The sequence below is a fragment of the Rattus rattus genome, chromosome 6, assembly GCF_011064425.1.
Source record: "Rattus rattus isolate New Zealand chromosome 6, Rrattus_CSIRO_v1, whole genome shotgun sequence".
Taxonomy (NCBI): domain Eukaryota; kingdom Metazoa; phylum Chordata; class Mammalia; order Rodentia; family Muridae; genus Rattus; species Rattus rattus.
In genome coordinates, this window is record NC_046159.1 from 12,457,572 (window position 1) to 12,471,196 (window position 13,625).

The 13,625-nt window shown below is 45.7% G+C and overlaps 1 protein-coding gene across 1 annotated transcript; it reads right to left on the reverse strand.

Annotated features, from left to right (window-relative positions):
• Positions 1–296: 296 nt before the first annotated feature.
• On the reverse strand, positions 297–5,543 carry Pde6h (phosphodiesterase 6H). The gene is made up of 3 exons (XM_032907324.1): positions 5,345–5,543; positions 2,608–2,648; positions 297–587 (listed from the first exon to the last, which is right to left on the reverse strand). Exons 1-3 carry the CDS (start codon positions 5,476–5,478, stop codon positions 511–513), a joined length of 252 nt encoding a protein of 83 aa, XP_032763215.1. The 5' UTR covers positions 5,479–5,543; the 3' UTR covers positions 297–510.
• Positions 5,544–13,625: the final 8,082 nt, after the last annotated feature.

The following is a 13,625-nucleotide window of genomic DNA, read 5'->3' on the forward strand; positions in this document are numbered from 1 at the left end:
TGGAATTGTTTCCTGTATGCCATTAATTCCCTAGTTGTTTCAGAGATGTTTGTTCTGATTGCCCCAGACGGACGTATTACATTGTCATTTTGTTTTGTTTTTTGTTAAGGGATGGTCTCACATCCAGCTTGTCTGGAACTCTCTAAGTAGACCTCGCTGATCTATAGCAATCCTCGTAACAGAGCCTTTCTAATATATTAAGGCTATGCTGTGATTCTGCTACTAACGTAATGAGTGCCCGGCCTGCGTTTAAACAGAACATGAAGAAATGTGGACGACTTTAAAACAACAAGAAAAGGCGTAAAGTTGAGGGACCCCCCCCAACAAAAGTGCCGCTTTATTCACCATCGAAGGTGAGCTACCATGCAGGAAAGAACACGACGGAAACTCATGGGAATGCAAGGAAATTCCTCCCAAATACTGGATTTCAAGACTCAGAGAGACCAACTGGGCAAAATCAAGGCACTCAAGAGCAGCAGATGCTCCCGAGAGCAGCCAAGCCGCGACTCCTCAGATGATCCCGAACTGAGCCAGCTCGTGCAGTTCCAGGTGGCTGAATGCTTCCCAGGGGCAGATCACGGTGATATCTGCAAGAGGCAGAAGGAAACCTCAGCCAATCACTCACCAGGAGGAGGAGCCTCTCCCGCAAGAAGACAAAGGCACCCTCTAAATAGTTACACTTCTGCATGCTCCATTCCTGGGAAGGTGTGGGGAATGACCCCCAGCCAGGGAGGACGCAAGCAAGCACATAACTGTCAGACACTGCGCATGCGCATGCGCACACACACATGCACACACACGCACATGCACACACACGCATGCACATGCACACACACATGCACACACACTTGCACACACGCATGCACGCGCGTGCAGACACACGCATGCATGCACGCAGGTACATGAACACACAGAAATTTTATTCATTAATGCTAATACAGGAAAGAAATCAAGATGCCCTTCAATGGAGTATCCATAAAATAGAACTAAATGAGCTATTGTGGCTGGAGAGATAGTACAGTGGTTAAGGACACTGGCTGCTCTTTCAGTGGCATCAGGTACACGCACACATAAATGTAGGCTAATGTGGGGCACACATAGAAGGAGAACAAAGAAAAGAAATGTGCGGTTGAACCATAAAAAGGCCTTGCAATAAATACTGCTAAATGGAGAAGACCAGGATAGGAAAGCATTGTACCATGTTCTTCTAACTCAATAACATTTCAGAAAATTCTAATGTAAGACCCAGAAAAGAGTCCTGTGGTGTTCGGGGTGTGCAGCTAGGGAAGGCAGGCGTTACCAGGTAGAGGTGGGGGATGTCTGGGATGATGAAACTAATCTATCTGACTTAATAATGACAGTTGCACAACCGTGCACAAGTGTTAGAACCCTTAGAACCCTACGAGCCTCGGACTGTGTGTGCTATGGACATCAGGAAGAGGGGTGCACACAACTCTAGGAACAGGGGTGCAAGCAGCATCAGGAACAGGGGTGCACATAACACCAAGTGCAGGGGTGCACACAACTCCAGGCGAATTCAATGTTCGGCAAGAATGATTGACAGATAGTGGTTCATCACACTTGACAGACGTGCCACACTCACGCATTGTGTCAGTTACGGGGAACCTGTGCAAAAGCAGGAGCTAGGGTGATGTGATGGGAATTCTGTGAACCTTCTGTTAAATTCTTCTAGAAATCTAAGACTTCTTAAAAAAAAAAAAAAAAGGAAAGGCTGTTAATATTGTTAAGCCGTTGTCATTATCTACTGAAGGAAAATAGTCCAGCCAAGTAAAAAGATTGTATCAGATGCAATCAATGTGTGCACCCCTGTTCTTGATGCCGTGTGCACCCCTGTACCTGATGCCGTGTGCACCCCTGTCCCTGGTGCTGTGTGCACCCCTGTTCCTGGTGCCGTGTGCACCCCTGTACCTGGTGCCGTGTGCACCCCTGTCCCTGGTGCCGTGTGCACCCCTGTCCCTGGTGCCGTGTGCACCCCTGTCCCTGGTGCCGTGTGCACCCCTGTCCCTGGTGCCGTGTGCACCCCTGTCCCTGGTGCCGTGTGCACCCCTGTCCCTGGTGCTGTGTGCACCCCTGTTCCTGGTGCCGTGTGCGCCCCTGTTTCTGATGCCGTGTGCATCCCTGTTCCTAATGATATGTGCACCCCTGTTCCTGGTGCCTCAGGACATGAGGAAGAGGAAGTTGGTAAGTAGTGGGTTCCTGGGCAGAGTGGAAGGGCTCTCTCTAGACCCTGCCTTTTTCCCAGTTCCTCAAGCTGTGGCTTCACGCTGGCACTCAGTCTGCCTCAGATTCCTCTTCTGAAAACTGAAGTTGGGATGGATCGACTCCAAGCATCCTGTACTCCACCAGCCCACAGCTTGCACCAAGGTTGTTTAATAAACCAGCAGGAAGCATTCCCTCAGGCTTACTCTCACTTCTTTTACCATTTTTGCACCTAGGTACACACAGACTTAAAATGTCAAATCGCTGTCTGTCTTTCTGTCTTTCTGTCTTTCTGTCTTTCTGTCTGTGGGTGCTGTAACTTTAAACTGTCCCCTGAAGGTGTAAACTTTGAAGACAACTTGCTCAGTTAAAGGTGAAGTAGCTCACCTGTTCCTAGCCCCTCCATGCCTGGGATGTCATCTCCAAACCTGTGCGAAAAATAGATGAGTAGAACAGAAAAATGTTAGCTGAGACCATAGGCGAGAGGCCTGGAAACTTCTCCCAGGAAGGAGTCTTCACTCAAAGGGGAAGAAGCCCCAAGTGTTTTATTTGAGATTTTTGTCCATGTTAAACTAGATCCAAGATGTCACTCCGTAGGGGGCTCAGTGTGTCCTCGATAGGAAGCGGGTGTTCTTTCCCTCTAGAGACAGCATGAGACAAGAGGATGCCCTTGGCCATGAATTACCGATTGTTCTGATTTCCGTTATTCTGGGATTACAGACTTTGCTCTTAAAGCCAGTTTATGCAGTGCTGGGAGCTGAAGAGAGTGCTGTCTTCAGGCTGGGCAGGCAAGCCCCTACCAACTAACCCCAAGTTTCAGATAAAAATTTGTTCTGTGGTGTGTCTGTATGTGTGTGTCTGCTTGTGTCTGTGTGTCTGCGTGCATGCGTCTGTCTGTGTGTCTGCATCTGTGTGTCTGCTTGTGTCTGTGTGCATTTATATGCCTGTGTCTGTGTGTTTGCTTGTGTCTCTCTGTGTGTGTCTGCATGTTTGTCTGTGTGTCTGCTTGTGTATGTGTTTGTCTGTGTGTTTGCTTGTCTCTGTGTGCTCATGTCTGCATGTGTGTGTGTGTGTGTTTATATGCCTGTGTCTGTATGTCTGCTTGTGTCTCTGTGTGTGCGTCTGCATGTGTGTCTGTGTGCATGTGTCTGTATCTGTGTGTCTGCTTGTGTCTGTGTCTGTGTGCATGCATCTGTCTGTGTGTCTGCATCTGTGTGTTTGCTTGTGTGTGTGTGTGTTTATATGTATGAGTCTGTGTGTTTGCTTCTGTCTCTGTGTGTGTGTCTGCATGTTTGTCTGTGTGTCTGCATTGTGTGTTTGTCTGTGTGCTTGCTTGTGTCTGTGTGTGTTTATATGTCTGTGTCTGTGTGTTTGCTTGTGTCTCTCTGTGTATGTCTACATGTTTGTCTGTGTGTCTGTGTGTCTGTGTGTCAGTGTGTCTGTGTGTGTCTGCATGTGTGTGTTTGTCTGTGTGTTTGCTTGTCTCTGTGTGCTCGTGTCTGCATGTGTGTGTGTGTATATGTCTGTGTCTGTATGTCTGCTTGTGTCCCTGTGTGTGTGTGTCTGCATGTGTGTCTGTGTGTCTGTGTCTGCTTGTGTCCCTGTGTGTGTGTCTGCAGGTGTGTCTATGTGTCTTTGTCTGTTTGTATCTCTCTGTGTGTGTCTGCATGTTTGTCTGTGTGTCTGCCTGTGTGTGTTTGTCTGTGTGTTTGCTTGTCTCTGTGTGCTCGTGTCTGCATGTGTGTGTGTTTATATGTCTCTGTCTGTATGTCTGCTTGTGTCTCTGTGTGTGTGTCTGCATGTGTATCTGTGTCTGTATGTCTGCTTGTGTCTGTGTGTGTGTGTGTGTGTGTCTGCAGGTGTGTCTGTGTGTCTATATGTGTGCTTGTATCTGTGTGCACATGTCTGCATGTTTGTCTGTGTGTCTGCTTATGTGTGTGTCTGTGTGTTAGCTTGTCTCTGTGTGCATGTGTCTGCATGTGTATGTGTCTGTGTGTGTGTATATGTCTTTGTGTGTGTGTGTGTGTGTGTGTGTGTGTTCGTGTGCTTGTGTATGTGGAGGTCAAACAACAACTTTGTGGTGTCAGGTCTCTGTTTCCACCTTTCTGTGGGTGGGCTCTAGCGTTTAAACTTTGAACACCTAGATTGCCTATTCAGTGTCTTTACCCACAGTGCCGTCCTACAAGCCCTCAATCTTCATTTATTTTATATACAAAGATATGACTAAGCATTAAGACATTGACATGAGTTAATTAATCTACTACATTTCCCAGCATCACATTAGGCACAGAGAACTATGGAAAAACCAGATTTCCTCTGAGTGATCTTAGCCCCAGTGAAAAGATATAGACAAGTCAATGTAATAGAGACCAGCCCAAGTTCTGATGGCTGAATACATCATGATAGAAACACGAAAGTGATGATGCAATTTAAGAGGCAGTAAAAGAGAAGCCAGCATGTGGGGGATGTGTTGAAAATAGGATTTTCTCCAAAGAACGACAGAGTAAAATAGAGAACTGAAGAAATAAGATGTGAAGATTAAAAAAAATCAACTATAAAAACAAAACAAAACCCAGTGTTTTCTGGAACTGACCGAGGATTCAGAATTCCCGGTTAAAGCACGGGTTATGTCTGCAGAAAAGAACAGAGAATGGCCCCTGTGCTGGCTGAGTAGGGAAGAGCACTTGCTGCTCTTGCAGAGGACCTGAGTTCTGTTGCCATTACTAGAATTGGACGGCTCACCGTAGCCTGTAATTCCAGTTCCAGAGGATCCAAAGCGCCCTCTGCTGGCTGCTTCTAGTACCTGCACTGAAAATGCATATACCCCCACACAGACATACCATACACACATAATTAAAATAAAATAAGTTTTTAAAAATTATTTTTCGAAAGACCGAACAGGAAAAATCTGGAAGGTCAAGTTAAAGGTCATTGTGAACAGCTCTGATTTCCTTTTAAAACTGGCCATTCTCCCTGGGGCTTACAATGGAAGAGATTCCAGGGAACCCAGACTGGATCCAGCAAGGACGAGCTGGAGAGGAAGACAGAGGGCGTGGCTGACGGCTCTGGGTTTGTGTGATCACGATCAGAAGACGACAGCCCTGCCTTTACCCCTCACACTCACCCTTTCACCCCTTTCTTGGGAGGCTTGCTCTTGAACTGTCGCGTCTGCCTCTGCTTGAACTTGGGGGGCCCCTTGCGTGGGGTAGTAGGACCCTGGCTTGGTGCTGGAGGACTCAGGCAAGGGCTGTCGCTCATCCTGTCGGTCCGTAGATGGCTCGAGCTTTGCTTTCAGGATCGCCGGAGTTGGAAGGAAATGAAGACCCTCGAGGCAAAAAAAAGGACTGGTAGTTATCAGATATTTGAAGAAGTTTTGGCATTTTGTGTTGACACAAGCAAGCCAGGAAGTTGTTTTAGAAAATATGCTATAAATCAATGAAAGTATACAATAGTATACAATGAAAGTATACAACAGTCAACTAAGAGATTTGTCAACTAAAAGGTTTTAAACTTTAGAAAGGTAGATATACAAGGGTTGGGCCTTAGCTCAGTTGATAGCGTGCTTGCCCAGCACACACAAAGACTTGAGTTCAATTCCCAGCATTGGAAAATCAGACCTGATTGTGCACACCTTTCCTTCACACACCGAGCTGAGGACCTGAAATTCAAGGTCATCCCTGTCTATGTAGCAAGTTTAAGGTCAGCTTCAAATACACAAGAACTTGTCTCAAAAAAATCGAAGTATATCTCCCCTCACCCAAATAAACCAATAGTATTTGGCTATAATATCATACTTCCTTCTTCTCAAGCAATCCCAGGAAAAGAGGAGAGATTATCTGAATGCTATGATTACAATATTTGTAGATATTTGAAACTTTACACTCCTCCATCTGTAGACTAGCCCACCTCCGAAAGACATTTCCACAATGTGCTCTTTTCCCTTAGGCTCCCTGCTTAATCTTCAATTTGCTCGGAGACTTTTCAGTTAGTTCTGAGCGTGGGGACATGGCCGGAAGGATTTCTAGACTGTGGGCCATAATGAATGCATTCAATGTGGCCTGAAACAGACATGCAGAAATAGAGGATTGGGTGATGGGGATGGGCTAACCGGTGCTTTTGTTCTCTCACTCCATGCCCAGAGACAGAGTCCATCAGCCACGTATCTCTCAGATGTCTTTAACATTCCCTGCTCTTGTGCGAACCGTGGGCCTGTTCAACGCTGCGTGCTAGGGTTGTCTGCAGACTTATACCTTGCTCTATAAACACGAACCACAGGGGAAAGCACCCACAGCTCTATACTTCACTCTATGAACATAAACCGTAGGGAAACAGAAAAGCAAAACGTCAAGGCTAGAGAGAGAGCCCAGAGGTTAAGAGCACTTGCTGCTCTTGCAGAGAACCAGGGTTCCGCTCCCAGCTCCGTCACGGAGACTCACCACCTTCTATAACTCCAGCTTCAAGGATTCTAATCTCCTCTTCCGTCTGTCAATGGCGTCAAGCGTGACACACTGACACACGTGCAGGCAAAACAGCCATGCACATAAAGTAAAATATGAAATAAAATTTTAACTGCTAAGTTTAACCTAATCTTTTTGTTGTTGTTGTTGCTATTTTCCTTTTCTTTCTCGACATTCAAGAAAGTTTACCTTGGGAAGAAAGTGTCCAAAAACCTCCAGAGGACACAAAAAATAGCCTTAACCCCTTCCTCCAAAGCAGCCTATCCCATGACGTAATGCCCTGGAGCCCCGCTGCATGAGATTAACCTTCCACGAGACCGCTGGCCCTGTCCAGGTTTAACTCGCATTTACTCTGCGCATCCGCACCTCACTCTGATGCCCTCTGACGTCATGTACGTGGTTTCTACCTCGTGGTCTTTCCTTTGGACTCTCTTTGTTTCTTTTCTCTCTCATGGCTACCATCCTTGCCTTCGAGCTCTCACATACCGGCCAGTCTGAGAACAGTGTCTGGGAGGAGCTAGGGGGCTCTTGCTCTCATTCCTGGCTGCCTTTATCCTACTGGAATGTCCTTCATGTGTCCCCTTTTCATCTCGGAGCTGGTTCCACAGCCTCGCTACTGGCAGTAGCAGTTGGCATTTAAATGAGTTTGCTGTAGGGACTGTTTATTGAGTGGGTGAGTAGTGTGGGGATTCAAGGACCGTCCTTGACTGTGAGTAATGACATCTCACCTCATGACTCTTCCATCAGACCGCAGAGGAAACAGTAGCTGGCTACACCTTACAATGCCCTCAGTGGCTTTAGTGAGGTCATTGTAGCTCCTCTAATTACCAGATCTGATTCCTGTGAGGTGAGCCTTCTTCACCCCTGTCAACAGGCAAGATCTGTGACTCTCCAAAGTGTGGTTGGGAAAACAGGAGACAGAGGCAGTGGTGAGCAGCCAAGGGCAGAATCGCTCTCAGCGCGTGCGACCAGTGCCAAAGCCACAGGGGAAAACTAGAGAATCGCTCTCAGATCAAATTCTTGAACTCTCCAGTTCTTTCAAAATAGTAATAAATCGTGAACCCTCCCTCTCCAAGTCTGGAGAACCCACGAGAACAAAAATTACCAGAAAAATGAATAAATATAAATAAACAAATAAGTAAAATAAGTCTGGAGAACCTAAGAGAATAAAGAGTACCAGAAAAATAAATAAATATAAATAAATAAACAAATAAGTAAAAAAGAATTTTTGGTGAAAATATATTTAAAATATTACTTTTCAAAAAGTCAAAAATTACCTGGGCATTTTATATTTTATCTAGAAACTAATATATCAGAAACAGTTCAAAATATAAAGGATTAAGTTAACTTTCACTGGTAGCAGGAGAGAGAGGGAATTCTTTGGGCTCAACTCTATGTGCAGTTTTAAATTCCTGCTCCACAAAACTGTGGGTCCTTGACAAATTTCGCACTCCATTCTAGGCCCCATTCCTTAAAACGAATCAAAGGAAATTAAAGGACTGAATACAAGAATTGTATCTGATACAAAGCGTTCAAAATCAGGAAGTCTACACGAGACCCTCGAGGACAAGGAAACCATGAGAGCAGACATGTTCGCAACCTGTGTTTCCTCAGGGTTCTCCTCTTTCCCACCCAAGTGCTGAGGAGTCCCCATTCTGCACTGGGAAAGATGGCTCAATACTTAAGACCATGGACTAAAGCCACTAAGAGACAATCCAGCACATACCTTCCAGAGGACCAGAACCCACATCAGGTGGCTCAGAACCGCCTGTACCACCAGCTGCAGGGATACCCAATGCCTACGGCCTCCAGCTTCCATCGACACATGCATACACTTGCATGTACAAACGAACACACACACACACATGTGTGCACATGCATACACGAGAGTGCATACACACATACATGCACAGGTAAATTCTAGAGTAATAAAATGTAAAACCGAGGGCTCCTCACAGACTTCCACAGGACACACCAGGCTGACGTGGTGTTTGCTCTGTGAAAGACTTCTGCTCGCTGAGCTTCACCGGGAGGCGGTGACTGAGAGTAGCTGAGAAACCCGATTGATACTTATGGAGATTTTGTAACCGATTTAACCTCCAAGTCTCTGCAAAGCCTTTGGGAAAGCCAGGACAAATGCGATCCTTTCTTTCCTTGGAGGAGAGTCCCGTGGGCTGTAGACATCACCAAAGGCTAAGCTCACCTGGCTGTGATTTCTGGAATACGGGTACGTCATTTCAGTCCTGAAGTCCAGTGTGCCCACACTGAATACCAGACTTGGCTTTAGTTCACACTTAGGACCCTCCAAGTGTCAAGGGATCCATTCCTGTGTGAGAACCGATTTTCCTGAATTTTAAAGTGATATTCATCCTTCCTGCTTTGAGATTGTGAAATGCTCTTCTGCAGAAAGAAGTGGTGTGTCAAGGCACGGTGTGTTGGGGACCCAGTGTGGTGATATGCATTCAGCTGTGTGGAATTACATAGCTCAGTCTTTCACTAGAAATACACCAAAGTAGATAGATAGACAGACAGACAGACAGACAGATAGATCAAACATTTGTGGCAGGATTGACACAGGTTCTCTGATGCTGTTCCATCACCCAACACCTCCAGATCCCCTTCTCCTCAGCAAAGATATATAGAAAGAGAGACAGTCACATGCATGGTTCGTGAACTGAAATGAAAGAACCAGATAGAGGCACTGCCATTTCCTCCCCTACTAGGTTAGGCCCATAGATGTTGCCCACGGTTCCTCTGAATCAAGTTAAAGATCCAAACAAGAGCCAAACCGAAGCCACTAAAAGACAATCCAGCACGTACCTTGCTTCAGAATAGAGCAAACATTTTAACCTCAGAGGGAGAAGGCAACGCCACCCACACTGCCCTGTGGTCACCCCCAGGCTTGCTTTCTGCCCACGCTCACACTGTCCCATCAGCCTCGAGATCACCCCGGGGAGGAAAGAACTATTTGTGCTGTGGTTGTGTAATGCCTCAGATCCATCCTTTTCCAGAAAACTGTTTGCCAGGAAGCCACCAACAGGGAGGGTCCTTCTCCGTTCCTTGTGAACGAATTCAGCAATCATGGTTTGCAGTGAACTGGTAATAACCGCGTTTCACGCACCAGTTTGTCACAGGACATTATGAAAAGGTCTGAGTGTGCTCTGTCCCATGTTCAACTCCTAAACTCAGGTCAGACCCACAAGTCCAGAGTGTTCTCCTCTTGTATGGTTGTGGTTGTTGTGTTTTTACAGCCAGATCAACCCTCCAACACATTGAGTTAATATCGTGTTCGGACTTACCACGAGTTAAAAATTCACGGAGCCGAATGTGTTCCTGTACGTTGTCCAGTTACCTTCTCCACAGCTGACACGAAGGTCTTTGCATCCTGATATATATCCCTCCTGCCACTTAAGCCCAGCGTCAGAGGCTTAGAACACCAAACCAGAGGCAAGGAAGGTGGGGGGAGATGGGGTGTGACTGAGACAGGCTGAGGATATTGTTGACAAGGACGTTCTTACCAAACGACAAGGGCATCTTCTTGCAGTGAAGAGACATTAAGGTCACAGATGCACAAAATGTTGATAACCCAGGGCCAATGCTCAGGTCTTGATTCAATATTATTTTTGTTTCTCCATTACCAATTTCTTTTTGCTTTTACTAAATCTATTTTCCTCTTGCTTTCACACACACACACACACACACACACACACACACACATACACACACACACACACACACAATATGATTTTTATAAGACTGTACATGACTAGAGAAAGCCAACTCCTATGTCCTCTGCCACTTTAAGGAGTTGATCACAGGAACTGTGAAATGGAAGGTTACAGAATATCTCTGGCTCATTGGCATTGTGTATACTTCCTCATAGACACGGAACCCAAGGGTTAGCCATTGAAGCTTCGTGGCATTTGATGGAGAATGAGGCCAAGAGATTGCCAGGACTTCAGAACGGGCACCGAATGAAAACCAATCACTACATCATACATTTTCATGATTTGTAGGCTGTCATCTAATTAGTACAACTCTTGCTCAGCCCTCCATGGCATTTAGCTACTAGTGTTAATTTGTGTGTTGCCTTACATAAATTTTATGTAGACCTTAGCTCACAGGTCATTCAGCTTTTTGATAATTTTAGCATAGAGAAAGTCAGGGACGCGTTCAAAACTGCTGGGAAGGTTGGTAGTGGAATCCGGAGCAAGGTGAGTATTTGTAAACCCCTGAACACTCCATGGTCTCTTGACTGTGTCCTTGCAGTGTGGATAAGGAAGGAAATGCACGTTTTCTGTTCACTTCTGCACTTTGCCTTAGAACTCAAGGGCACCTGCCTCAGATCTCTATTGGCTAGAGAACTGCTCCCCTCAAGGTGATAAAGATAGAAAGCCCTTGGTCCTCCCAAGGCAAGGAAAGATCTTACCCCGAGGCCCCAAGCAGATTACAAGAGTGGCTAAGCAGCTTAAGAGTTGTTTGTATGCTCTCCCGTGCTCTTTACCAAAATTAGAGCCACTCTGAAAGTGATGATTTTTATGTAGAACAAGCAAAGTGTTTAGTCCTGGGCTGGCTTCCTCCTCCCTCCTCGGTAACCCCATGACCATGTCTTCAGGAACATGATGTTTAGATGAGTCCTTGTTGGGGGTCTTCAAATGTAATTTTTTTCTCCTTTCCTGAAAGGACTGAATTGAATTCACAAAGGCAGTGTGAGGAGTTGTAAGGTGAGTAGGTGTTCAGAGCTTTGTCTCTCAAAGAGCAACACCGGAGAGATGAGTAAGCCGGAGTAAAAGCTCTTGCTGCCCATGCATGAGGGCCTGAGTGCAAATATCCAAAGTCACTAAAAAGCTGGTGGTCGAGTGTGTGTCTGTATCCATAGACAGGGGGCAGACAGGATGTGTACTTGGGCTTGATGGCCTCTAGCCAGCTCCAGGCTCAGTGAGAGACTCCAACTCAAGGAAATAGAGCAGAGAATGACAGAACAAGGTACTAGATGTCCTCCTCTGGACTCCGTGTCCATAGGTGTGCATGATCACACAAACACACACACACAACACACAGACACACACAACACACTACACACACAACACAGACAACACACAGACACACAACACACAACAAATACAACACATACAACACACATGCATACACACAACACACAAACACACACACAACACACAGACACACACAACACACTACACACACAACACACAGACACACAACACACAAAACACAACAAACAACACACATGCACACACACAACACACACAACACACACAGACCACAAACACACACACACAGACACACACAACACATACAACACACACAACACACATGCACACATACAATACACACAACACACACACAGACCACAAAAAACACACACAGACACACACAACACATACACACACACACAACACACATGCACACATATAATACACACAACACACACAACACACACACAGACCACAAACACACACACATACATACACACACACAACACACACAACACACACACAACACACACACAGAGACCACAAACACACACATAACACACAGACCACACACACACACACACACATACACACACACACCACACACAACACACATACAACACACACACAGACCACAAACATACACACACAGACACACACAACACAAACAACACACACAACACACATGCACAATACAATACACACAACACACAGACCACAAACACACACACATGCACACACACAACACACACACAACACACACACACAGACCACAAACACACACACACACACACACACACACACACACACACAGAGAGAGAGAGAGAGAGAGAGAGAGAGAGAGAGAGAGAGAGAACTTCCCAGACTCCTGATAGGGTGAGCTTCAATGTCTGCTGTAGACTCACTGAATCCACTTGCCTTATGTCAAGCTCTACACTGACCTGTTTGCAAGTCCATATTTGAGAAGTGCTGCCCCAGACCTGTGTACTTGGTGCTCTGTGTGAAGACTGCTGCCTCTCAGAGCCGCCATCTTCTAATCTATGAAAGAAATGATTGACAGAGGCAGGATTGCCCATCCAACACTCTTCAGACAGTCCATGGTCATGGGAGAGGCCATAAAGCTAACATTTTTTTCTAGCTTTAACGCTGCTGTGAACGTTTCACTTTTCAGTGGTGGGTAAGTGTTTAATAGTGAAAGCATGAAGTCCAATGTGAAGTCCTAGAGCTTCAGAATGGTTCAGAAGGGCTGTTCTAACCACATAGAAGCCTGTTGAAATGCGTGGACTTGGGTCTGGTTTAATTTTGGTGCATGAATATTTTTTCTTGATAAAGACAAAATAGGGTTTTAATTATAAAAAAAAAAAAAAAAAAAAAAAGCAGGGGCTGGAGAGATGGCTCAGCAGTTAAGAGCACTTGACTGCTCTTCCAGAGGTCCTGAGTTCAATTCCCAGCAACCACATGGTAGCTCACAACCAATTGTAATGGGATCTGATGCCCTTTTCTGGTGTGTCTGTGTACTCATATAAGTGAATTAAATAAATCTAAAAATAGATAAATAAATATATTAATAAAAGATATAAGTAAATAAATTGAGAGCCAGCAGACCAGCTGCAAGCCTTGGGACCCCAGGGACCATATGGCTGCTAAGTTCCTGTATTTTCTCTTTGCTTTTGGATCCTGACCTGTGTGTTTGGGAAAGTGCAGCAAACACTCCAAAAGCAGTGAACGCATCTCTCCCAAAGCCCATCTTTCTAGACAGATGAGCAGGACAGATGCCGTCCAGCATAACAGAAAATATTTAGATACAATCTCCACTGCCATCAAATTTCGTGGCAAGTGAGACTTAAGGAAGACGGAGAGAAGGACCCACACTTTCATCGTGGTTCAGCTCCCTTCCCATACGGCCAATCCTAATGAGCCCTCTTCTTTTCTTACCTAAATGACGTCAGAAACG